Source organism: Limanda limanda, chromosome 10 (assembly GCF_963576545.1).
Source record: "Limanda limanda chromosome 10, fLimLim1.1, whole genome shotgun sequence".
NCBI classification, from domain to species: Eukaryota; Metazoa; Chordata; class Actinopteri; order Pleuronectiformes; family Pleuronectidae; genus Limanda; species Limanda limanda.
In genome coordinates this window covers 18,361,596-18,389,594 of record NC_083645.1, presented here as the reverse complement: position 1 = coordinate 18,389,594, position 27,999 = coordinate 18,361,596, and the positions used below count along the sequence as shown (strand labels likewise).

General features: G+C 43.6%; 1 protein-coding gene and 1 long non-coding RNA gene across 2 annotated transcripts in view; both read right to left on the bottom strand.

Moving 5' to 3' along the window:
- atp11c (ATPase phospholipid transporting 11C) overlaps positions 1 to 253 on the bottom strand; it is a 38,639-nt gene extending 38,386 nt beyond the window's left edge. The window contains exon 1 of the mRNA XM_061080174.1: positions 196 to 253. Within this exon, the coding sequence (XP_060936157.1) occupies positions 196 to 222 (27 nt within the window). The 5' untranslated portion in view covers positions 223 to 253. The remainder of the gene's footprint in view (positions 1 to 195) is intronic.
- A 21,736-nt stretch (positions 254 to 21,989) lies between these two features.
- On the bottom strand, positions 21,990 to 23,145 carry LOC133011934 (uncharacterized). Its single transcript, XR_009680781.1, has 4 exons — positions 22,878 to 23,145; positions 22,545 to 22,657; positions 22,332 to 22,425; positions 21,990 to 22,240 (listed from the first exon to the last, which is right to left on the bottom strand). It is a non-coding gene; the product is annotated as an uncharacterized LOC133011934 (long non-coding RNA).
- Positions 23,146 to 27,999: the final 4,854 nt, after the last annotated feature.

The following is a 27,999-nucleotide window of genomic DNA, read 5'->3' as shown; positions in this document are numbered from 1 at the left end:
CAGGCTGAAGTAACAGTTCGTTGGAATCGAAGCTAGTTTTCCCACAGCTGGTTACAGCGGTGGGAGGGAAATGACTGGAAACACCAGCCGAGGTTGTATAAATAATAAAATAATAAGGAAAAAGGAAATAGAAGAGGTTAGCAAGAGAAGCTGGATGTGACAAGCTAACAGAGGGTTGGTGTTATTGACACATACCAGACGGTTGATTCTTCTCCGCAGCATCTTCCTCTTCTTCTTCTCCTTTTTTCTCTTCTTCTTCTTCTATCTCAAGGGGGTGAAACTCCTCCGATGCAACAGCCGCTTTCCCGGGCTCCGCTGCAGCCTCCCCCCGGGGGAATAGCTTCACATGTACCCGGGTGTGACCTGCTAGCTCCTCGGCTGCTATCTGCTCTCTGCTCGGACGTGACTTGTGGCTTTGCGAGATGCCGCAGCAGCGACGCTACATCGTTCCCGGTTCGTTTGGCTCCGGTCTCTTCGCATTTCTCTCGCCGCCGCTGGGTGGTTGTTTTCCGGGTTGCGGTGTGCGGGTTGTGCGGGGGTGTGCGGTGCTGTGCGGTGCTACATCGGCGCCCTGTTGCTTCTGCTCCTCCGGGTAGTGTCCGGCTCCCACACACCTTCAGCTCACTTTCTGCCTCTCGCTCCCCTGCCTCACCTCCGCCTGTGGGTGAGTGTGTGTGTGTGTGTGTGTGTGTGGGTCCTCCTCACCCTCACCTCCGCCTGTCACACAGTCCTCCCTCCTCTTCCTCCTCCTCCCTCCTCCCTCCTCCTCCTCCACACAGATCCCACGCGTTCGCTCAGGCTCCACCCGGCGAAAGGTGCGGCGCTCTGAGCTCGCGTTGCATTGTGGGTAATGTGGTCTTTTCCCCCCACGCTGGTGTCCTCCCAGGGGTGAGCGTGTGTGACCGCACTTTAAAGCGGTTTTCACTTGTGTGTACTGATCACAACTGTATGAATTGTTGTTTTTCTTTACCCTAGAAAGACTCCTTTATATTTAAATACTTTAAAGGTACAGAGTGTTTAGTTTGTCCAGTTTGGGCTACTGTAAAAAAAACATGGCAGCCTCCGTGGAAAGGACCCGCTCCAGATGTAAATATAAAGTATGATATAAAGAGCCCATTCTAGGGTAGAAAAAACAACAATTCATACTATTAAGATGAAACACACTGATTAAAACATCACTAGGATTATTTTGTATTCAATTTCTGTCAATAGATTCCTTTTATCTAAATCTCACACACTGAACATTCAAGATGAGGTATAATTTTAATTTTCCAAACATCGGGTAAATTCAGTTGTTACAGCAGGTAGACAATAAAAATGAAATAATTGGGAGGCGGTGGACTAGTGGCAGAAACTTGGAGAAAAACTTGGACTACTGGCAGAGAAGGGGTCTCTGGTTCGATGCTGGTCCGACTCCACGGTTCGTCTCCACGGAGTTTCAACAAAAAAAACTTACCTGGATGGTATAACAACATAAAAGACGAACCTGGACCTGTCCAAAAGATCGAAAGACTATTCTCCCTACCCTGTCTAGTGCCCCTGAGCAAGGCACCTTACTCCCCCAACATCTGCTCCCCGGGCGCCGGACACGGCTGCTCACTGCTCTGTGTGTCCTGCACCAGATGGGTCAAAAGCAGAGGACTAATTTCCCCTTGCATGAGTGTGCCTGTGCATGTTTGTGCATGTGTGTGGGATAAATAAAAGTGTTTCTTCTTCTTCTTCTTCTTATGTAGTGGTTTGTATAGAAATTGTATAAAGTAAACTTCAGTGGCACAGGATGATTGTACGAGCAAGTAAAAAACTTTGTGTTTATAAGATTTTTTTTGCTTCATAAACACAAATGTGCAAAAAGTTATTTTTTGTTTGAAATAGTTAAGATAGTATAAGTAGAGTGACATGACCAGTGCAATATTTAACATTTACATCAGGAGCGGGTCCTCGCTTCAGAGGCCGCCATGTTTTTTTTACAGTAGCCCAAACTGGACAAACTAAGCACTTTTTTAGTTTTTATGAACACTGAAGGTTACCCACAGGTTCTATTTCATGTTTGGAAGGGGAGGGTGAGGTGAGGGGTGTTCAGCTGCAACATGCAACTTCACCACTAAATTGTACACACTGAACCATTAAGGAACATTAAACTTTGAATTTAAACCTCAGGTAAATTTTTTCTCTGGGTGGAAGAGGCAGAAGGAATTTTCTTTACTGGAGCAAATGATAATTAGCTTTAGTTGGATATTTTACAACTTTAAGAAGTTGAGTTTAAGGTTTCACATCTAACCACCTGTTAGCAGATAGAACAACCTCTGGTGTGTGAGTTTTGATTTAGAATAACTTTGAATCTCTACCTAATTGCCAGGGTTAATGTTCCAATGAAGTGAAAAGGTTGTGATCAAGCTGAAACATTGAAAAATGCAGAAAAAAAGGATATAAGGAATAAGGATTGACGTGTTCTTAATGATTTAGATGCTAAATAGGATGCAAAAGCAATTTGCTACACTTAGAATGTTTAGTCACATTGGTCAGACATCTACACCGAGCTTTAATCTTTGATATTTTAGGTCATGAATTAATTGGACTTCAGCTACTCTCACTAAAACCTTTGCTAAAAACATAACCACAAACATACAATGTGTGAAATCAAAACAATGCTCAAGCTACATGCTGTGAGTTACAAGGCATAAAGGAGATCCATTGAAATCTGATTATCTTGTGGTTTATTTAAGCTCATTTGTATTTTTGCGTGTCACTGCATTAGTCACTCTAGCAGCATATTTGCATGTGGCACCAGGTTTGCATATCTTCCTCAACAACTTCCTTCCTGAAAATGAAGAAAAGTGAAGAAGAGAGGAGTTGTAGTTGTGTTGCAGCAGAAAATGTTCAAATATGATTAGGTCAACAGGATTTCTTGTCTCCTCTATGTGTGAGATTCATTGTGTTCTGAACCAGCATTGACCTTGGATGATCACATGGTCCCGGTTGTTTTTGTTCTATGTTCAGAGGAAACTTGTACTGATAAACCTGCAAAAAAGTTTACCCCTGAAACTCCAAAAGTTAATCCCTCCATCGGATTGACAATGAGTGGATTTTCATTATTGGTTGAACTGTACCTTTAAGTCAAAATGTGTTATTAATAATACGTGCTTAGCGTCCATCCTGTTTGCAATGTGGTTTCAGTTGGTGGTAATCTTAAACATCAGGAAGTTACACTTTGTTTCCTAGGTGCGATGCAGTGAAGAACGCACAACACGTTCACATAATCCAACCAAAGACACTTTAGAGTTTTTCTACAACTGCATTTACTGTCATCAAAACTGGCTAAGAACCTGTTTACATTGACTTGACCTCTGTCCAGCCAAGGCCAACCATACGTACAGTCACAATATTATCACCATATACACACTGTAGGACCTAAATAGTCATAGTGAATATGTATCACTTTAAATTTGTGTCATCTCTTCATTGTTGGAGCTTCTTCATTTACCACCCGTTGATTATTGTTCAAATCCGTGGCTGTTTGAGGGAATTTGCAAAAAAAAGAGTTAAAGACTTCACTCTATCATTGATTTCTAATTCAATCATTATATATAATTCTAATTTCATTGATTTTTAATGTAAATATCACAATAGACCATTACATGTAACAAAACCATCAAAGGTCATCAAAGAAAAGTTTTCTTCCACATCTGCAGTCTATAGTCACATCCCTCCATCAGTATTAGACTGATACACAGTTGCAGGTTGGACTCTACCGCCATCTTGCGGCTAAAAGAAGAAGTGTTTAATTTTCAGCATCCACAGGTTAAATGACTCGGTCAGCTGCAGTGCGGATAGACAGACAGACGGAATGATAGACAGAGTGATAGACAGACAGAGAGACGGAGAGACGGATAGACAGATAGATAGATAGATAGACAGATAGATAGATAGATAGATAGATAGATAGATAGATAGATAGATAGATAGATAGATAGATAGATAGATAGATAGATAGATAGATAGATAGATAGATAGATAGATAGATAGATAGATAGATAGATAGATAGATAAGAAGTCTTTTGTTAGTCCCGCAATGGTGACATTTGTAATGTTACAGCAGTACTTGGGTTAAGGAATATAAAGAAATAGAAATATACAACAATATATAGAAAAAATATAAATGTGGATAAACCCGTATATACAGTGTAAAGAAATATAGTATGTGTCAGAATATGTACATTGAATGGATTACACATAACCATTTATATTGCGTAGAATATTTTTACAAATAAATATTGCACAGTTGAGAATTTTAAAGTGACAGTCCATAGTGGGGTTGCATGTAGTTTTACTTGGAGCAAAGCTGGTCGTACAGTCTTACTGCTGCAGGAAGATAGATAGATCGATATCAAATCAAATCAAAGTTTATTGTCACAGATAGATAGATAGATAGATAGACAGACAGACAGACAGACAGACAGACAGACAGACAGACAGACAGACAGACAGACAGACAGACAGACAGACAGACAGACAGACAGACAGACAGACAGACAGACAGACAGACAGACAGACAGACAGACAGACAGACAGACAGACAGACAGACAGACAGATAGAAAGATAGATAGATAGATAGATGAACTGCTGACACTTTAGTGGCACTGTAGTGGCTGGATTCTATGTGGATGGAAGAAGAAAACATTTTTTTTAACTTGGTGCGTTTAAAAGAGCGTAAAAAAGATTAGAGTGATTTATCATCCATTAAAAACAAAGCATGGTTATATTTATTTAGTCTACTTATCAATGTTTCACTTACAGTAGCAACTGGTTGCGGTAGTTCAATGTGCGTCCACATGGTGGCAGCCCAGTAACATCGATAGATGTCACAAACTTGTTGCACCGAGGAAATGCAAATCATAGCAAGGCTGCAGAGCTGACTGCAGTTTATCACGATATACTTTAATGGAGTTAATTATGTAATTAAATCTCATATTTATCTATCTATGTATCTGTTACATTTATTACTGTAAGTGCTGTTTAAAGCTGAAGCGTGTTACTCATCTACACATCACCTGAGCAGCCATGCAGACCGGCCCTTTAAAGATTGTGTTGGATAAGAGTTCAGATTTGCAGGTGACTGCAGAGAACACCACACATTCACATCAGGAGAACTTCAGCTAACTGTGTAGATACAGGTTCTGGTGTACTCGAATATGTTCAGATGGAATCTAGTTAAAAATAATTATTTTATTTCAAATTGAAAGTAAAGCTCAATAAATAACAGGTGCAAGAGAAGATGACAATTATATTTATTTGTGAGTGAGTGATGACTTTCTTGTTTTTTCTCCTAATTGTAGGTGCTTTTGATGTATCTCAAAAACACTTGACATTTATTCTACAATATCACGTAAGGTGTTTATGAGTCTTTATGGCTGAAAATAATCTTTTTAAATACATGAATTTAAATCCATTGATATAATTGCTGCTTCTGTGTCTCTCTCCCTGAGTGAAGTTTACAGTAGCTGCTGCATTTGCTGGACATTTCTTCACTGGTTCTGCCCCGTGTGTCTCCTTCGTACTTCTGAATTCAAACTGACAGCCCCTGTGGAGGAGCTGGGAGACTTCCCCAGCCATCTGTCTTGGAGCAGCCCCCCCTTCAACACCCCCTTCCCTCCCTCCACGCATCCCTCATTCCCACACTGGGCCTTTGTCAGCAGTTCCTGTTCCTGGACTAGGCGTGGCGTGTGCAGAGGCTGGGGCGACCGTGGGTGCTTTCAGAGGCACCTGCAGATGGGACAAAGGGCCAAGGGTGCTGGGGCTGAAGACAGATTGATGCTTTGTGCACTGGGGCTGGAGAGAGGGAGAGAGGGAGAGAGAGAGATAGAGGGAGAGAGTGGGAGAGAGAGGGTGGAGGTGGGGGGGATAGTTAGCTGAGAAGTTTTCAGGGAGAGGATTTTCTGGGGGAACAGGGGTGGGTTGGAGGGTGAAGGGGGGAGGGGGGGGGGGGTCTGTCACTCCAGTCTGTGTGAGTCCAAGCTTTTGGAGGACCCGGAGAGATTGACAGCTTTTGTGGACTGAACCTCCTGCACAATGGTTGTGCTTTAATGGGCAGTAAAGCTAGAGTAGAGCTTTGGGGAAGGTTTGGAAGGGGAGGTGGTGCACGGCGGTGGTTGCGATGGTGGCGGTGCTGGGAGGCTCAGGGATGGGGGGGTGGGGGGGGGGGGGGGCAAAGGCTTTACTGCTTTGCTTGGTGGGGACCAATTCATGGGTATTCAGTGCGAGGCTCGTTATTCACTGAATGCATCCAGTGGAGGAATGCAGCAGCATCAATTAGAATGTGTTAGCAGATAGCAATGCAGGGAAGAAAAAACCTTTCTCTCCCTTTAGCGAACAGGACAACACAGTCCCACTATAGGAGGTGTCAGAGCCACAATGCCTGTTTTGTGGGTCTCTCTCCATTACATTACCAGTGCAATATGTAAGGTGGGGACTCTTTTGATTTAAATTAAGTGGAAAAAACACTAAATCCTATTTTTATTCAGCAGGGATAATGGTGTTATACTCTATAAAGGTCTTTAACTACTTATCTGTGGCTTAAAATCTTCCCCAGCTCCCTTTTCACTCTACCTCAGTGTCTTACTCTCATTGGGGGCATTCTATTTATTCAATGGCGGAGGGTCAAAGACAGACTGTTAAACGGAGTTGCTTGTAGCCTTAACTGCCGCATCACTTCTAATTGTGTATCAGTGGGTCAGTGGTTTGTTGTGTTGTCCCCCGGCAAGAAAGGACGAGCGGATATGAATTTAAACAGTATCTTGTTCCGTATTGTCTGGAGTGGGCTCAGGCCACCACTTCAGACTCAGAGGGCCTTTTTAGAAAAAGAGGGTTTTTTTCCCTATAACTTTCAAGACAGAGATATAAAAGAAGAGGAAGCCGAGGGAAACACTTTGATGGTGATCACATGTCGGGGTTGACACACCATTCTGTTTTTTGAATGTGGAGAGGCCAGCCACACATGCCCTTCGAACTAATTAGGCTGTGCTTAATTGAAAAGCTTTTCAGGTTGAACACAGCAAACGCAGACTGTATTTGAAAACAATGCAAAATAGCTCGCGTTTCAATCAGTCGTGTCCCTCAGTTTTTTCTTTTTGTTTTCCCTAAAACATTCCTTCTAAATATCCAATACTAATTCATCCATTTCCAATTCATGCTACTTGGGATAAATTTAGAAAACAGGATTCAGGAGGAGGCCACGGGGGGGAGGGGAGCTCTGCACTGACTAACTTTAAAAAAAACTGTTTTTTTAAGTTTTCCATCCATGCACTCAGCATCCATTTTATCTCCAATTTCCTTGCTTTTAACACAAGATGATACAGATGGCTTGTGTGCTGAAATGAAATTGGGAATTTTTTGTTCTCCTGAGGTTTAATGAGAACTAACTGGCAGGAACCTCTTGTAGAAAGGTGTGGATTTCAATATGAGCAATTATGCTTCATTTGAAGCCAAATGAGCCAAATTTGCATCCTCTGAAAAGGCAACCAGGGCTAAACTGTATGAAAAGTGCAGTAAATTGGGGCAAACATCGCAACGTGCAGAAATGCATCTCCGCCGTAATTGTGTAATTGTAGAAGAGCTCTAAATGCACATCCCAATTAAACTTGCTTCTTCTGCAAGGCAAAGAATTGGCAGGTTATTATGCAGGAAAGTATCAGCACATTTAAATAGCTGCCTCCTTCATGGGTGGGGATGGAGGATGGGATCATTTGCAGCAAAATGGAATATCTGATCAAATATGGACAGATGTCTTCATACATGTGGAGCGGCTGTGAATTGGATTGGAAGAGGCAAGATGGATGGATGGCCTCCTCTAAGAGATAGAGCTTCCTGCCCTGAGTGCCGAGGGGGCACAAGAGGAAGAGGGTGAGAGAGGGGGAAGGTTAGGCTCTCAGTGGGGGGAGACATTTCCCTGAAACACCAGTTGATGGGTTTCTCCCACAAAGGTTGGAGTGACGCAGTCTGCACTGCTGCAGAACAGCCTGGTCTCTGTCTGGATTAGGCCCTGCAGCGCACAAAGGAGAGCTCAAGTAAACGGTTCATGAATGTTGATTAATTGATGCCATTTTTTGCAGTGTGCCATGGAGATTTAGAGGGTAGGGGTGCACGAGGGAGGTAGTGTGTGAGCAGGGAGAACTGCGATCTGACGCTGGAAATGTGTTTTTGTGAGTTTTTTCTTCCGTTATGCAAATCTGGAATGGTTGCCATAGATCAGAAAACGTGGCACAGGTTTGATTCATAACTTCGGTGCCGATCCCTCGGTCTCCCGGACTTCAAGGAGCTCAACAGTTTGCCAGTAAAAAGTTCCAAGAGCTCAATCAAGCTGGCACGCTGTGACTGTCTTTGGTCGCGGTGTGCTTTGACTCCCGATGGTGTTGTCAGATGTTCCCAGCTGGCACAGCGAGCAGCTCAGGTGGCAGGGGCAGCGAGAAGGTTCCCACGATGGGGTTTTAGGGGTACAGGTGTCCTGGGAGAATGAGGGTGGCCTGGGGCAAGGAGGGGCGAAGCACTGGCCCGTAGCCCACCTCAATGGAGGGATCCCAGGGGCCAACTCAATAGCCAGGGTTCCACTTGATGGAGAGAGAAAAGAGCGTTTCAGCAGGAAAGATCTGGTTGTGGGAGACCTCTTTCAGGACTAGCTGTTTGTCTGAAGGCTGTCACAGCAGATGAGTACTCAGCAAACAGCGTGAACAAGGATTTGAACCAGAAAACCAACAGAGCCTTGACAATATTGTGATTGGGCCTTGTCTCTTTAGAGGGGGCTGAAAGCCGAATTGAGAGCGGTAACAAGTGCACATTCAGAGCGGGACAGGGATGCCTTTGGGTTGTGTTTTATGGTTTTGACGCTTGCATGTGGTGGATAAAGCAAAATCATGTTAATCTCCCTTTTCTCTCATCCAGAAGCAGAATGGGGGTGAACCTGGGGCACTTTAATGGTCCGACCAGACTCGTACAAAGTCATTGTTGGGACTTGTAAAGTCAGATGTGAATGAGACCTCTGTGTTTCTTGGCCCAAAGCAGAAGACAAGTTGAAGCATTCTTTAACATGTAAATAAAAGCACCGCAACAAACAGTTGCATTGAGTTTATTTATGTCACTTCCACCTTTTCTTCAATGCACTGCCTGTTATCAAAGGATTCTAATAATGAGCCTTGTAGATGATGCTAGAGATTATTCAGTTCAGCAGTTTGGCCTCTTTCAGTTTCCCTGCTGCCGCTACAATGTAAAAATACAAAGAACTTTGATCTGTAGTTTAGACTGTTAAAGTTGCCACGTACTTGTACCTTATTCACATAGTAGACACTCGTGCGTGCACATATCGTCACACGACATCGATTCAGTCCGACCTGCTTGATTACATATTGCACGCATGAAATCATGTATTACTCACATGCCTACTTTTTGCCTTTTGACTCACACACATGCAACTTTGTTTTGTCACCTGGTTACTGCCCAGAAACAGGATTAGAAGACAAGCCACAGCTCATTCCTGTGACGAGCGGGAGAGGAGCGGTGAGCGTCACTAATACCACACACATGCACGCACTGTAAATACTTCTGCTGACAGAAATAGCTTCACATTTTGCGGTCATATAATTTACCACAGTTAGGAATTATAGTGCGTTTTTTTGTTTATCGGATTCTGCTTCGTCAGTTTAATATCTGGCTGAACAGCCACCGACAAAAAGCAGAATGTGAATCAGAATCAGGGAAACCAGATTACACATAAAACAAACCGATTATATGCTTCAGATTTGTTTCCTCACTGACTTTGTATACATTTATCGACCTATTTATCCATTTGATGGCGAGTGAGCGAGGCACACAAAGAGCAATGTTGTCTTTTGGAGGAGTTGGGCGAACTTTGAAGGTTTCTGAAGAGAGAGGCTTGTGATGGAATGGGCCGGGAAGGACTGTGACTTCTCCATTGAGAGTGGAGGGGCACGCTGGATTAGCTTGATTTGCCTGTGAATGGGCGCCGTCCATTATTCTTGTTAGGGAGCTGTCACATCGAATTGAGAAAGTGAAAACCTCCTTTTATCAACCTTTTCCAAGTGAAACTGAACGGGCAATCAATAACTGAATTCAGGCCCAGGGGAAAGTCAAGCAGAATGATATGGGGCTGTTATAAAGGGGGTATTTGTCAAATCGCTAATGGGAAAAAGCAGATTACTGATCATTTTGGCTCCAAATTCTTGTCAAGTTGGACAGAAAACTGAAAATAAAGAAATGAAGTCATGGCGTCACAAATAAAATTACATTCTAGGGACTGGTTAGTAATAGTTAGTAATAAAATGGTTATTATAATCACATAAGAATACAAGACACTACGACTAGTAATGCTAATCTTTATTTATCATGATAATATTTTTGAGAAGATTCATGTTTGTGGGAACAAAGTGCTATAGAATATTAGCTACAAAAGATTAAAACATTCATTTGATTTTTTTTAACTGAATCTAACTTGAAAAATTAAAAACACAAAAAATCATAAAAGCATTTTTTCCTCATCTTCCAACATTTCAACTGAAAGTGAAAAAAGTATTTTTTTTGTTCTAAAGCATGATGTATAATGTATATAAATGTTGACATGATGCAGTTGTGACCACAAACTGCATTTCTTTCATTCAAGAATATGTTTGTCATATTGTGTTAATCCTAATTTTGCACTGAGTTCAATACATCCCAACCACTACTATTACAAAACCAAACCGGGAGTGGCTCACTTTTTATTATACGAATGACACCATATTGTTTTGGAGTTTCATTATATTGACCTTATTGTGCCATTGTGCTTGTTCTGACACCATGATAATGCCTGAATACAGAGGGAATTATGCTCTGTATAAATAGATCCCATAGTCAAGGATCGCTTCAATTACCCCTCTACACATTGACAACACGAACAGAATAAAAACTAAAGCCGTAGTCCAAGCTGGTCTCAAGGCGCTCTTCAAACATTGTTTTGGCCATTGTTAGAGGGGCAGAGGAACATCATCAGCATCAATAGCAAAAGAGAAAAGCAATACATTCATGTGGTACACGGATCTCTTAAATACAAAGCTTAACTCGGAAAAACAGCTTGAGTAAAAAGGTTAATAGAGTAAAACTGCAATAAAAGACACATTTTTAATAATAAGGCTGCTTGTGTTGTGTCTTAAATATCTATTTCCTATATTTTAATTACGGCTGCTTATTTAGTTCTGAATCTGTTTTTTCACCTTATTTCTATCATATTAAAGTTGCACAAATTCCAGAGCCAGCAGCCTCTTGCACATCCGAACCATTAATCAACAAATTTTCCTCATATTGCTGTTTCCAATTTTCTACGCTGGATGGAGAAAATGAATCGGATCATTTGGCCTCATCCATCAATTTGGTAATTGATGTCTTCATCATTATACAGTTAATTGAGCACCTTGATTGTTGCCTGTCATTGTTCAAAGTGCTCAGATCCATCGACCGTGCAGCAACCAGCCTGCAGCAGCTTTTTTTTGGGTGAGGAGGATTAAAACAAAAGGCATGAATATTGTTGCCATAAACTTTTATTATAAAAAATATCACATTTCAAAATATTTACGAAAGATTGTGAGGCAAATAGATTTTTTTATGTGAATGACATATTGCTGCTGTTTTGAAAAGGTAAGTCAAAAATAATGGTTTAATGATTCCGAGGGCTCCATGTGAGGTTTTTATCAGTGTAATTGTCATCCATCCATCTTCTGTGCACACTGAGTTGATAACAGCGTATGAAAAATGACTCCTGGCTATAATGAGTGTCTCACCTCTGAGTGGTAACCTGGTTCACATCCCACCGTGGAACAGCAATTTCCCATTAATTCCACTCCACTGTCTTTTCCACACCTCATATGCCCTCTTATCTTCACATTTTCACAAATCCCTCTTTTTTTTTTTTTTTTGTGCAACCAGTCCTGGCATTAGTTAAACACTCGAGACCCCCGGGGGCCACAGGGGCCGAGGCTGGAGAGGCCACCGGGCTCTGATCTCCTCTAACAGGGGGATAGGTGTAGGATAGCAGCCAGGGCTCAGGAGGGGGGGTGGGGGGGAGGACTGTGGGGAGGGAAGAGTCCTTAATTGAGTTACAGAATACTTTAATTACGACTGTGTCCCGCATTCCCGCTCTTGGCGCTTCACACACGCACAATATGAGCCACCGAGGGGAAAGCAACACCCGGCTCCAGCCCCAGAGTGCAGCTGCGAGGCAATTATCATCAAGCACCCGTTGCATCTGTGTACAAACAATTCCACAGCTGCTGGCATTGACACTGTAGATGCAGAGAGGATCAGAGAAAGCCCAGGTTGACCCCGAGGGCTTCGGTGTCGCCGCGGAGACCACGACCTGCTCGTCTGGGAGGTGTTGGTGACACCTTGGAACACTGCACCCGTTTTCCATTTCAAATGAGCCGTCACGTGCTGTTTACTGCAGTGAGTGCACTGTGTCGATTCAGAGCGATGGAAAGAAGGTTTGTATCAGTATGCAAAATGGGAGGGATAATTAGCGGCGTGCTATAGCATGTTTTTAAGGCGTATATTCGTACTTTTCCTAAATTTTCTATCCATTCAAGGATAATTTGAGTCAATCAATCAATCAATCAAATTTTTTTATGTATAGCCCATATTCACAAATCACAATTCGTCTCATAGGGCTTTAACATGGTGTGACATCCTGTGTCCTCAACCCTCAGCAAGAGTAAGGAAAAACTACTAAAAACGCTTTTAACAGGTAAAAATACGTAGAAACCTCATGAGACACATGTGAGGATCCCTCTCCCAGGACGGACAGAGGTGCAATAGATGTCAAGTGTAGGAAAACATCATCGGGATTTGTGAAGAACTTAAAGGCTTGGAAACTTGAACACCTTCTTTCTCTTCTCTCACAGCCCCCTCCTCCTGTTTTTCCTCCCAAACACACACAACACAAACCCCACACCATTTGACAGAGCATATATTCTATATCCGTTCATACCACTTCGCCATGCAATACGCCAGGGGTTTTAAACCGGGGGTCCGCGGCCCCCTGGTGGTCCGCGACGGTATTGCAGGGGGTCCGCGAAATTCGCTCTGATATTTGAACCCATTTCCAGATCACTCTTGAATATCGTGAAAAATATCTAAAATAAGAAAAATATGTCTAAAATAACATAAAGGTGCTGGTGATCATGAGGTTAAACTTAAGTAGGCCTCAATTGTTTTACATTTTACACAGATTTTTCTGGATTTGTTTGAGGTTTTGAAATAAAACCAACATGGAAAACCAAATGTTAAAACTTCCTTCTACGCACACACACACACACACACACGCGTAGGCACATCAGTGGGCCGCGGATTACTTTCTAGTCAGAATGGTGGTCCCTGGGACAAAACCAGTTGAAAACCCCTGCAATACGCATTCACATGCATGCACTTGATTCAGGAGAGCTTTCTCCCCGACAAACGCATTTAAATACATTTAATCACAGATAAAAGTGTGCATCTGCATTCAGTGGGTATGTGTGTCTCCGTGTGGGGTGAATGTGTGTGACCGAAAATGTGAGTGGGCAAGTGAGAGTGAGTGAGTGAGTGAGTGAGTGAGTGGGCCTATTTGTGAGAGCGGTGTGACGGAGAGGGCCACTGTGGGACAGAGAGGGGGAGACGGAGGATGACTTTATGACACAGAGGGGACAGGATCAGGGGCAACAGGAACAGAGAGGGCCCCCCCGGCGGAGGTGGGGTGGGGAGAGGGGCCGCCCTAGCTGTCAGCTCTGAGGGGCTGCTGGAAGGCCCAGCGGGAGCCCGGCTTGGGCCCGGGGAGCCTTGTCACCAGGGCGAAGCCGTGGAATGCACCGGCACACAATGAGCTCCCGGGGCTCAGAGGGCACTCGATTTGATAACCACATTAAAGTCCTAGCAACATCTGTTGGGGTGCAGGAGAAAGGCTTACTGGCAGGTTTTAACCCCCTGAAACTGGGATCATTAACCCTCAGCCCTGGGAGAGAAGGGGGACAACGGCCCTCTATTTGTCAGCCGCCCTGCACAGGACTGAGGGGGCTAATATTTTACCAAAAACAGCGTGAGAAGAGAAGCAGATCTGGGCGCCATGGAGAGCTCCTTCCAGGTTTACCCTCACATGAGCAGGAGAGTACAGTCGCTCTCACTTCATGTAAATAAAACAAATATTTGCACAGCCTCCGATGCACAGGCCTTCGGAGCATGATGCTGATTTACATGATATTCAACACCGTGCACTTGTCTCAGTTAATTCAGTTTGCATCAGGTGCATAATTCAGAAAAGCAACAGTCAAACAAATCTGAATCTTGTCACTTCAACTCAATGCAAAATATTTCATAAAAATCACTGAATAGATAGAAAGGTAGGATGCACATTATCTTAATATCATATGTGATTAGGGTTGCAAAGGGGCGGAAAGTTTCCGATAAATTTCCTGAAGATTTTATTTGATATATTCTCTTTCTTTTCTGTATAACGTTGTATTTGTTTTTTTTCTGTTTTTCTTTTTCTGTTGTTACCTTGTGTTTTTTTGTTTTTTTTTCTGAAGTTATATTTCCCAATTCATCTCTGTCTGGACACATTGGTGTTGATTGTTGTACTCATGTTTACCTCCTGTCTCTGTAATGTCCATTCAGCATTGTACTTATATATATTGAAAATCCTTCAATAAAACAGATTTTGATTTGGGAAAAAAAAAAAAAAATTCCAGAAACTTTCCGGAAACTTTCCATGGGAAGTTAAGCTCGGGAATTTTGGGAGTTTTGACAACAAAAAAAAACTACTCAAATTAAACGCTGATCATCTAGCCTTTTCCATTCATTTATCCATCAAAAGACAATTCCAATTGTTTGGCTAACTATTTATATCTCTGGCATTGCATTAGTTTTTTACAAACTTTTTTCTCATCTTATTCTACAACACAATGCCACGTGCACTTTCTCATGTGTGGAGACATTTCACCCCATCCAATGTAGAAGGAAAGGCTGTGTACATTTGCAAATACTGTGCAAAGACCTATGTTAAGAATGACACAACGATGCAGAAGCATAAAGTCAAGTGCCCAAAGTTTCCTCAGGGCTCAAATCAGCCTATTACAAAACAAAATGTTTATATTTATGTCTGTATATGACAAGGTAAATACAGTTAGTATAAATTACCCACAACATTTCCAGTTTATTCCCGTTAATTCCCTTTAATTCACCTGACTTGGAGTCTTATCCCGCAACCATGTCTCAATTCTGTGTTACATTAACACACATAACATAACAGTATATTGCATATTGCACATCCCCATTTCTCTCCTGCTTTGCATTTTACTTTTTATTTAACTTTTTATATCTTGTATATATCTGTTTTGCATTTTACTCTTTATTTAACTTTTATGTCTTGTATATATATTTGTTTTATATACAGTTATTTCTTTCTTATGTGAAGTACTTATTGTGTTTTTATGCTTTATGTTAAATGTATGCACCTTTTTACCAAAGAAAATTCCAGGTAGGTATAAACCTACTTGGCAATAAATCCTTTCTGGTTCTGATTCTGATTTTCCTGTATATTCCCGTATATTCCCGTTAATTCCCGTTAATTCCCATGGAAAGTTTCCAACTTTGAATATTCCCGGAATTTTGCCTATATGTGATACATTAACACTTGCAAAGATGTGTGGGTTTTATGTCTCTCTCTGATTTGGTGGTTTGTGTTCCGAGACTCCGGGCGAGGTTGACGGAGGGATAACAGGTGTTCTGTCACAAAGACACGTCTCAGGCTCCTGGATCCTCTGGTGCATTGTGGGTCAGCGCCGAGCCTCATCCACCTCCACAGGTTTCAAAGCGAAGGCCACCTCTCTGTAATGAATAATTAAGAAAACAAAAGGCTCCAAGGGGGGGTGCGAGGGTGATGGAGGAGCGGAGTGGTGGTGGGGGGCGGTCCTAATGCAACTAGGCCAGATGCAGCGAGGAGGTTTTTGCCCCGGTGCTTCATAGAAACCATCATCACCCTAAATGTATTCCCTGGAGATGAGGGGCTGCAGGAGGTGCCCCCCCGATGCACAGGGTCCTCAAGTGCCTCCACACAAGCAATCCCATTCACCGCAGCTCATTACATGGGCAATTAAGTGCTGGGGTGGAGGAGTGAGGTGGTGGTGGGGGGGGGGACGATGGCGAAGAAGTGCCTACGTGTGTGTGTGTGTCGATGGTATTGGGGGGGGCCATCATTGGGTTTTAAGGATCGAAGCCCCCAAAACAATCCAATTCCCTCCCTCACCCAACTTCTCCTTTGCTCGCTGAGCCGCCTTCCCCCCCCCCACCCCCCACTCCTTCACCTGGGCCGGCTCTCTGTGGACACCTGCCGCTCCTAATGAAGATCCATGGCTTCATTTCCATTTCTGGAGTCATATCAGAGACTCGCCAAGCACAAAACAGGCCTGTTTCCCTCCCAGGCCTGGAGAGCCGGATAGAATGACACAGCTAAGTGCTCTGGCAGAGCCGGGCAGCTGCAGAGCCTGAAAAATGGGATTTGGTCGGGGGGGTCTCTGAAGTGGGGGGGCTCGGATGGAGAGGACCTGATGTTTGGATTGGCCACAATGGCAGCCGTGTGCTACCTCAGCAGCTCCTTGGCACTAATGAGGCTTTCTGCGGCGCTGGAGGCGGAGGGGAGAGGGCACGAGGAGATGAGGAGAGGAGGAGAACAGAGGAGGAGACCACTACACACCTCCCTCACACAGCACTCACCTCCTCCGCTGAGAACAGGCACGCTAACTCTCCAAGACACAAACTGAATATCTTCCACAACACACACACACACACACACACACACACTCAGACACACACTCATGCTTCCTCTTATTTACATGCACAGGTGTCAAGATTCACATAACCATCACTGGGATACTTGATGTTACATTGAAAAAAAGATATTACTGCATATCGCACCTGCTTTGTCTGCTTAGAATAAGATAAATAATATGATATATATATAATAAATTTGATGAAAATACGTTTTTATTTATGTTTTTTACACATTAGATACCTACAATGGAAGAAAACACTCAACAATAAGAGGACAACCTGGAAACTAAAACCTATTTTCAGATCCAATGAGTAATAATTCAATTTTCATACAAAAATATGACAGGTCTATGCCAGCCCAGAGTTCTCCCCCCACCCAGGCCTGCTGCTGCCCCCCCGTGCAGTTTTTTTTTTTTGGGGGGGGGGGGGGGCACGTGTGTGTCTTTCAGTACAGTGTTTGAGGCTGTGCTTGTTAACATGTTCCAGCTCAGTGACCCCTCGCAGCACCGGGGGGGGGTAGGGCCTCAGAGCAGAGGCAGGTGAGGAAGAGGAAGAGGGAGAGAGAGAAGGAAAACAAACAAGGTGACACCTCAGCCATATCACAGCTGCCAGCTCCGGTAACACACCTTGAGGAAGAAGAAGAAGAAGCAGCAGCAGCAGCCAGGGACCACGGCTCATTTTATTCGTCAATAAACAAACTATCAGGTCACTTTCTAGGTCACAAACCTGGTACAATAATAGTTTGATATTGATTGTTTTACTTGCAGGAAAAAAAACAGTTTTATTTAGGGACGGGAATTGCTAGGGACCTCCCGATACGATACTATCACGATCCTTAGATGGCGATACGATATGTATTGCGATTCGATATTACGATTTCCTGCGATACTTTTGGTTATTTTTTTTTTTAAATACTGGACCATGGAAAAAAGTTGAATCATACCTTCAAATACAACACAGTCAAATTCACTTTGAGCTTTACAAGTTTGTTTCCAATATTAACATTAACTTAATGACTGCTGGGCAGCAAATAGAGAAAATAAATAAAAATTTTCCCTATTATTGTAAAGCCCCTGTCAACTGCACACAAACTGACAGATTAAGAAATGTATGCCACTTAGACTACTTTTAAACAAAAAATAAAAGGTAAATTAAATAGAATGAATAAAAGTTTACTTCAAATATAAACTTTGAAATAAACAAAAAGTAGGCTATGCTTCATTGTTGTTTGCATGTAGGCAATACAAAACTACTGCTTGCATGGGTATGTTTAGATTATTGTGCAAAAACAAGAGCTGGTTTAACATGCTCTGGGGTGATGATTTTTTTTTTAATGAATTTTTTAACATTTTTTAAAAAATCGATTTTGGAGGCAGCATGGCGATTTAAAAGATTCGTAACTGAATCGATTTTCCCCCCATCCCTAGTTTTATTCCACTCAGTTTTGGGAATCATGAGATGTCATCAAACCCGAGTGATGTCCGTATACATTTGGCACACGGCGTGTAATGCAGAACAAGACTTCTGCAGCATGGGATGGAAACGCCGGTCCAGAGCGTGAGGCATTAAGGTGACCTGTTAGTGAGCATGTCTCTGGGTGGAGCCCCGGGTGGGATGGGGGGGTGCATGGTTGTGTATGGTGTCATTTTGCGGGCCCCTCTGCACTCACCTGGAACAGAGCACTTCCCCTCCCTGGGTCTTATCAGTTCCCGGAGGAAATACCTGCCGCAGGTAAACACGACCCCTCGACCCCTCAGCCATCCGCTCCGGCCCTCCCTCAGGTCCCGTCCCTGTCCTGGAGACTGTCTCGGACCAAATCCCAGGATTAGGTCCAGCACAGGCGCTAACTCCCGGCTCTGCGCCTCAGCTCCACGCCTCATCTCCAGCCAGAGGTCTACTGACAACCACCAAAGATGTTGTTCTTCATGCACCAGTGATGAAACCTCTCTCCTCTCCCGGACCCTCCCATCCCTCTGTCTCAAATTTAATCTTATCTACATATCACCTGGTGTAACCCAATAGGCCTCTTATCCACCGAGGTGTCCTCCGCTCTGTTTTGCATTGTCACAGTCGTGATTTATTCAGCGGGAGAAGGGAACATAAATAATATGTCACACGTCCCGAGAATCGTGTGGCACAGGCGATGGAAGGCAGCTTCATTAGGAAATATGATGAATTTTTCAAAGTGTTCGCATTAAAGAATGATTGTAATTAAAACGGAGACATAGTCTACTTTTAATGACTCTGGAGTGTAATTAATTCTTCGTCAGTATCTGTAACAGAGTTTCTAATAAATGTGGGGGGGTGGTGATTTATTTTTAATTACTTCCTTAAGAATTTTGAAATAAGAGTTTTTCGATGAAATATGACACAGCCAGTGATCATACTGGAGCGAACGCCACACCCTGCTCATTTTATAAATGACACATATGCACTTGCTCGTGCAACCACTCAAGTGTGGAGAGTAAAAAAAATCCTTGTCTGACTTGGAAAAGGATGAAAACTACTTTAATAAAAGCTTATTGATGAAAATGGCAACACAAAGTTCCAGATATGATTAGAAGACAATCTTCTAGGGACAATAAGATCAATGGGAGAATGCCACGACAACAAGTTGCAGCTCTTGTGTGTTTGAACTTGTTCTCCCAGTCCTGCAGAGGAGGTGAGGAGGAGGAGGAGTTGAGGAGGAGGAGGAGGTGGAGGAGGAGGAGGAGGAGGAGGAGGAGGAGGAGGAGGAGGAGGAGGAGGAGGAGGAGGAGGAGGAGGAGGAGGAGGAGGAGGAGGAGGGAGGAAGAGAGCCACCACTGATACTCCCAGAAAGGAGACCGGGTCTCTGGGGACCACTGGCCCGGTCATGAGGAGGCGAAATTCCCACAATTGCCTGTCTGCCTCCGACCCAGCCCGTCAGGACCCCCCCCCTCCACCACCACCTCCGCAGGGTCAGGGTCACTCTCTCACCCCTGGGCTACCCATCAGCCCCCTCCCCCTTTCCCAGTTTCCCCCTTGCCCCTCCTCCACTGTCACCTGAGCCACGCAGGTAAATGATTGACTTTATTTGATGGATGCGGTTTCCCACGGCAACGCCGATGTACACACATAGGAGCCATGCAGAAGCCCCTCCTCCTGTCTCTCCCCCCCCACCGGAGTCTGGGGCTAGAGTGGTGATTCGGTGCTGATAACCTCCTCAGTGCACTCCTTGGAAACTGGAGAGGACGAGACATGTAGTGTGATGCACCTGAGTGTGTGTGTTTGTGTGTTTTTGTTTATTTTTGTTTATTTAGAAGGATCCCCATTAGTTGTACCCTAAGACAGAGCTACTTTTAGTGGGGTCCACATTTAAGACAACCATACAGATATCAAACATTTAAAACATACATTAATTACAAATATCAAAAGTTAAAATACATTAAAATAATGATCATACAATTTTATATTACAGATATAAAAAATAACTTAGTGGTTATGCAGTTTTACCTTTGTCATGATATAAAACACTGATATATCCAATTCCATAGAAGCGAAAACTGCAAACCATGTAAGAGAAAACTACACATTTATGTACAGTACAACACCATCTAGTGTCACAAGTATGCTGTACCCAAGTGTTTCATTATTTGCATTTCAAACATACATTTACGTGTCACGTTTATAATTTCTGTTGGTAGTAGGTTCCATGACTTCATGGCTCTGTATCCCACAGTGCGATTAAGAAAATTGGTATTAGCTCTGGGGAGTGAAAACCTTCCTTCTACTGCTCGTCTAGTGGCATTGTTATGTGAGGCTACATTTTTATTTAGTTGCCTATACTGATCTGCTGGTGTTTAAGACTGCAAGAGGCGCCATGTTGATAAAAGAAGTGCAACAACTTTTAGCCTGTGTGTGTGTGTGTGTCTGTGTGTTTGTGTGTGTGTGTGTGTGCGCCTCATCAGGCTGAAACAAAGAGGGCTCCATTCATGAAGACGTCTTCACACATCAAAATCACATGATTAGAGAATGAGGTGACTGTAATGAATGAGTAAATTTTTTGTGTGTGCGCACATCTGAAGTCATACAACATCTTTTAGTAAAGTAAGTTTACTGCTGGCACACAACTCAAGTCCACATTAAAGGGGAAGTTAAAGTCTGCTCTAATAAGGCAAAGTGCTCCCAAAACCACACCCTAATTAATCAATGAAAAAAAAAATAGTTATTGTTCTTTATCAGTGACAGCCCCTCCCTCCATCTCCCCCACGTCTCCTCCCCATTATTAGCAGATAGCGCTACATTGGAGATAAGCAGGACAATGGCCGGGGTGAAGGCCTGGATCACAGTTGTTTCTTATCTCTCACCTCATCTGCAGCCTGTGGTGTCTCTGTCAGAGGATGTTGTTAAACCAAGTCAAACACTCAAACATCCTGTGGCATCACCATGCCTGGATAGCCCACAGCACCCCCCCTTTCACCACACACACACACACACACACACACACACACACACACACACACACACACACACACACAAACACACACACAAACACACACACACGTACACACACAAACACACACCTCCTTTATGGTAGTTCACACTTGGCTGGGGCCTGACCGCTGTGGACCACTAGACGAAAAGCAGTATTATTGTCACAGTGAACCTCTACGGACAGGCCTAATCCCCTGCTGTAACCAACTGTTTCCATGATGTTACCTCGGCGTTCGCCAGTGAAGACAAGGTGGGTCTATCGGCGTTTGCGGACCTTAAGGGGGATTTGGAGAACAAAGGAGAGAGCCGCGGGAGGGCTCGCTGAGCCTCGCGGACCGATCGCGACGTGTGATCTAATTAGCATATGAATCGGAGTCCAGCCGCTGGCTAGAACCTCTCTCTACTCACCATTGGAGGAAACCACAGACCCTTGAAACTAATGTCACTCGTGATTGGTTGGTAGAAGTGTTGCTATTGGTCACCTTATGGGTCATTGCAGTGCACACGTGGGGTCACAGCATTCCGCACGTGGGGTAAGCCCCTCCCACACAATATTTATAATAAAAATGTATATATTAATATTTATTATTATTTATAAGTAAGCCTTTACCAAAAGCACTGCAGTTAATTAAAACTAAACATTCATGTGATGCTTGATGTTATAGGTGAACATATTGTACAGGGAACAAATGTGAACAAGGTATATGTGGAGTGAAAGCTTTATTTACATACAGCAAAAATATTGTACAAAAACTCAGATGAGGCTTGAAATGTTTCTCTGCAGCCTCTGGGTCATGACTTCTTTGTGGGACTCTTCTCCAGTGTGTAGACGTCTGTGGTGTGTAGCTGTGAGATCCAGTGTAGCTTCCAGTCTTATATGAAGTGTGGGACACAGGTCGGTGCGCTCCTGGCTGTGGAAGGATGGATCCATGTCATCTGTCCCGCTTCAATCAGCTGTAAACACATTCAGTAAAATTAGCACAGTTCAATTACAACATACACCTTTACATGTAACTGGAAAATTATTTAATGAATATAACCTTACCCTCTTTCTTCTCCGACAACTCCTCAATGCTGATGTAAGGTCTGGTCGGATCATACTGGCTCATAGTGTGTCTTTGTACGTCATGGACAGGCAGCTGGAAAACAACACATGTAACATGACTTTATTATTAATAAACGGAAATAGCCGCGCTGCATCACCGTTGGAAGATCCACAGCAAAAAAACACCAAAACAATTCAAAAACAGTTACTTACATTCAATGGCTTAATTTTCTGCACTTTAAATCCGGACTTTCAGCGTCTCAGCCTAACGCCTCTTTGTTTGTGTGTGTGTGTGTGTGTGTGTGTGGAGGGGGGGGGGGCTGAGGCTGTGAAAACATACAGAAAAAAGTCACGTTGATGAAAAAACTTAACGAGAACAAACTGTTACATCTAAGTAATTCATACATATTTACACATGCACTAGATCTGCTCCAGCACTCGATGCTGTATTCGTATTTTAGCAACTTTCTCGCTATCCCAAAGAGTGGCGGACATGCTTTCAGATGTAGGGTTAGCTTAGTGGTTAGCATGGCGTCTCTAGCTCACCGTAACTCAGGGACTGTGCTTCCGTCTTCTCCGCCTCGACCCGTCCACACCGGGCCCGCGGCTCTGCCTCCACACGCACTCATCTTCTCCTCCAGGGAACAGCGTCGTGTCGACTTCAGCAAGTTATTTACCCCGAAGACAGAGTCACTCGTACGGGACAAGCTAAACACGACCCGCTTCCTGTCTGCGGGACACTCGACGCTGCTGCACGGCGTTTACGAGGCTCTGATTGGACGAGTCCATCAGCTGATGACGCGAGCGGGTGACGTGAGCAGCGGTGTTTAGTACATTAACACACATGATTCACGCTGTTCTGTGTTCGTAACCTTATAGTTGAATGCACTTATCGTAAGTCGCTTTGGATAAAAGTGTTGACTGTTTTAATGGAATACTGAGAAAGTTTAATAACAACAATTAGACAATTGAAGTTCAAATTATGAAGGAATTTAAGCTCTATATTGTGTCTCCTTTATATTTAAAATAATAATCAAACTGAGTGGAGATGTATGTTGTAGCCAAACAGCCGGCTGCTGTGTTTTGTCACTGTGCAGTCCATGGGGGATTAAATATTACACTGAAAAAATAAATCATTAAATCAATGAATGTTTCATAGCAATTTTGAAAGTAGTGGTGAAAAGGTACCATTTATAATTCATGGAACAGCTTAGTTTGCCATTGACATGTGAATTTGATGCCAGTATTTTGGGAGGACAGATATTTTTATGGAAAGCCAGTAGAAGTTTGGAGCTTACAGGACACAGATGATCATACCCAGCATCATTTATTTGCTGGAAGAGGTGTGGTTTACACTTCCTCTGTGCATTTAACCAGCACAATTGAAAAAGTGACTGTAATCATGCCACTCTGTACAGTTGTTGAGATTTAGGATTGGATGACAATAAAAATTTGAAATAAAGTGCATTGTTTCATTTCTTTTGACTGCATTGACCTTTGTTCGTGGTATACAATATAATTCATTATAGCACACTTACTTACTTAAGAACAATTTAAAATTTCAGGTTTAATATTTATTTTAAGCCTGGTTTACTCAGCCAGATAGTTTGTTGGTGCCTCTTACATATTGGTGTTATCTGCTCTCAGGGAAACTGATTTGCATTTGTGAAGCTCAGAGCATTGTCATTTGCATGTGAAAGCGTCCTCTAGGAGTTGGAGCACGGGGGGTCAAATCTCAACAGCTCACAGGCTTGACAACTGCAGGAACCCTGAGCGTTTCCTTTGCTGCCTGCAGATACGTGTGAAAGTCGTTAACCGAAGGATGTGCCAACACTTCTCTGCGACACAGATTGACACAAACGCTTCTTTTCATGCAGTGGACGGTTCACGGGCTCGGATGCTGTTTGCTCTGAAGAGATCTTTTTTTTCCAGAGATTTGGAATTTGGCCGATTCCAAAAGTTGAACAAAGCTTAAATACCGATTACTGTATTGAAAGGCCAGAGACAGGTTGTATGACGAGATGAGTAATCAAATGAGCAAGTTTTCAATTTGACTCTGATTGCTGAAGCTTTTGAAAGGATCTTCAGAATTCAGAATCAGAATCAGAATTCTTTTAATTGCCAAGTATATTTGCACATACAGGAAATTGCCTTGGTGTGGCTGGTGCACATAAATAACAATCAGACATTAAACAACAATATATAAAACAATATAAAACAAAACAATATATACAGTGAGAGAGTTATGGGCACGTACAGTGCTAAGGTGCAGAGATTTTCTGGAATAGGTGGTGACCGTTAATATTCATTAACAAGGAAAACAGCTGTGTGTGTGTGCTGTTGTGTGTAAAAGTAACTCTGGTGACTTGTCAACTGAGGTTAAACTAAGTTAACCTCTTAGTAAACTGAACAGTTGCATATATTGTAAATATTTGAAATTGCCACTGTACATAAAAACAAAACAACAATATATACAGTAAGAACAATAATATATACAGTAAAAAACAACCCAAGGATTAACTTTTACATTAAAATGAATTCTCTAATAGCATAAAGATGATCAACAACATAGAGCGAACAAATTGTGAGGGAGAGTCTTTCGGACCAACTTTCATCAGGGCTAACTCTCAAAAATACTAACACAATCGCAGCAGCCACACACATCTCCAGTGTGAAGGGAGGAAGCCCCGGTCCAGGAAGGTTAATATCAGGAGCACTTGACAACAATGGCGTGTTATGAGGTGCTGCAGCGGTAATAAGGTCTTTGTTGGAACTTTAGAGCTCAGCCACATCACATCATTACTCATCCTGGGAGACCAGTTGCCAGTCGGCATGGCAACTGGGACTTGGCTGAAGCCAGAAGCAAGACCAGAATCTCAATGCCCGGCGAGGGAACACACACACAAAGAAGCATCCAGTGGAAGGGAAAAGTTTGGAAGTGGCCACGGTGACCCCGGAGCACAGCGTCTGATGGGATGGATCTGATCTAAAAACCCGAAGAAATTAGGTCCTGAGCAGGAAGTCGGCCCTGGTGTGAGATGTGTGAAGCAAATCGCTCACTGACTTGGAATTTAAATTTCACAGCATGATTGAATTTTAACTGAGTGAGTTTGCATCGATCGTTACATTTTCCTTCAAAATAAACTTCAGACAAACTTCGGACTGAAAGATTAGTCCATCAGATAGGAAATGGATTCAGATCACTTGCACCCTGAGTGTGCGTGTGTGTGTGTGTGTGTGTGTGTGTGTGTGTGTGTGTGTGTGTGTGTGTGTGTGTGTGTGTTGTGAGTGTCTGTGTGTGTGTGAGAAACGGACAGATCAGGACTGGACAGTGCAGTCAGTGGAGGTATGCGTCGGTGTGAGAGTGTTGTGGTGCAGGTTGCTGGGTGTGTTGGGTCAGTGCGGAGCGGTCAGCAGCTGCTGCCTGGCCTAGGTCCCACAGTTCCCAGGCTGGGGGGATTGACAGGCCAGTAATAAAATCAGGCGCCCTGGTTGGGCTGTGTGCGGCCCATTGTTCCCCCAGCAAGGCCCGCGGCTGCTGTTTACTTTCTCCCATATGCATTATTCAACGGCACAGGAGCTCCCAGAGAAAGGGGCCCCATTCAGGGATCCTCTTGCCCTTGTTTTGTTTTGCTAATTTTCAATTAAAATAAACCATCTCCAGCCAGTGCCATGGCTGAGTGGGGAAAGAGAGAGGGACACTGTCCCCTGCATTTGTGGCAGTCTGAGGAGATTAGACCACATGTATAAATGAGAATAAAGTGGGATGTATCATTTATACTGTCACTGATATGTTTTTCTATAGTGGGATTTAAATAGAGACAATGAGACGTTTCAGTTGGGAGCATACGCTGGCCTTTTACTGATGTTACCGTTGTCGCCGGGCATGACCTCATTTTTAATAAGCGGATTAAACATGTAAACAAAAATCAAATATCTCATCTGATACTTGTTTTCAATCAGTCAACAGGTTCACTTTGATGCTGGTGGATCTCACCCTGGAGGCGGCAACAGGAGGATTCCCATATGGCCGGGGAGAGTGTGAACCAATCAGAGAGACAATGACTTTTCAATAATGACTCCCAGAGGTCATTAAATGAAGCCAGCCAGGGCAGTCTGGACTAATCAATAAGTCCAGTGATAGCTCTTCTTTTTTTTCCTCCAAGTCGCCCTCTGTCACACAGGGGGGGGGGGGCGAGGGGAGCTGAGCCCAACTGTGTGGAGAGCGGGGACAGATGCGGTGACAGTGAGGGACTAGCAGAGTTAAAGATTCACCTCACATCTGTTGCTGAAGCCGGGGCGGCAGCTCCTGGTCTGCTCCCCCCCCCCACACTGACAGGCTGCCGGCCTGACGCCATGCCTACCTGTGGCTGGGGTTCGGTCTGTCACCAAGCTTTACCATCTGCCCCTCTTCGGGGGTCTCTGTTGTCCTCTCTAATTCTTTACTCTAACCTTTCGAATGTATTTCAAATTAATTATTATGCAAACCCCCATTAACACCACTACAACACACACGGGCAAAAACCTTGATATCTGACATCCTCCTCTACAATTACCTCTTGAAAAAAAACAACATCCTGAAAAGCCATCCTAATTGGCTGCGTCCCAAAGCCCTCACTCCCGCTCTACCTGTCAAATACGGATAATTACAGAGTTTAGCGGCGGCCTGTTGTGGCCTGTTTTGGGTCGAACATCACCCAACAGCCATTGAACAAAACCATTTACCGCAGCCAATACAGTACATGTATGTCATCGTCTACACCCTGAGCTGAGGATCTGCCTCCGACTGAAGAGAGGGAAACGGTTTCTCTCCAGGCGGCAGAGCCACGCTCGCTCGCCCGGCCGTGCCTGGAGAGTGAGGATGTTAAAGTGGAGGGCCTCTTGTCTTGGCTGGACACTGTCTGTTTCCCGCTGGGTGCAGGTGAGCTCTCAATGCAGCCCTCAGCACCTGCCCTCTTTGTTCCCTTGTTGATGGCTTTATGGCGTGAAGGGGATCTGTCTGGCTCTCGTAAAGCCAGCGGCGCGAGGCCTAGTAAAAGCCGCACTGCTGCCAGGGCATTGTGTGGGGGTCCCCGTGGCTCCCAGGGTGACCCCACCAGCTAGTTAGAGAGCCCGGTTTAGTGGCCACACACAAGTGACACAAATGCTCAGGGCGCACACCCACATGGGCGCTCACATTAACACAAACATATGCATTTAAAATGTACTTGCACATGTGTGTGCGCACATGCATGGAGACACAGAGTCGTCCCAGATCTAACAACAGTGTGTTTGCTGCTGTCCCTCTGTCATCTCTCATTCTTCAGGCTCTTCACACTGCACTGCTGGACTGTGGGAGCCATTGATTGACATAATAAAGTTGGTCCAGTAACTATTGGACTACCTGAGGACTGGTCTGGTTTAAGGGCAAACAAAAAAATAATAATAATTAGTGCAGGAAAGGGACTAAGTACATTTACTCAAGTAGCAAAATGATGCACAATTTTAAGACACCTTTTCAAGCCTCTGCTCCTATAAACTCATATTTAAACTATAATATATATATATAATTATCAGCTTCTTTGGTGATTATAAACACTTTAATAAAAAATTTAAAAAAAATACACAATGTTATATATGAAAACTACCCAACAATATACAAAATGATAAGGCAGTGCTATTAATAAAA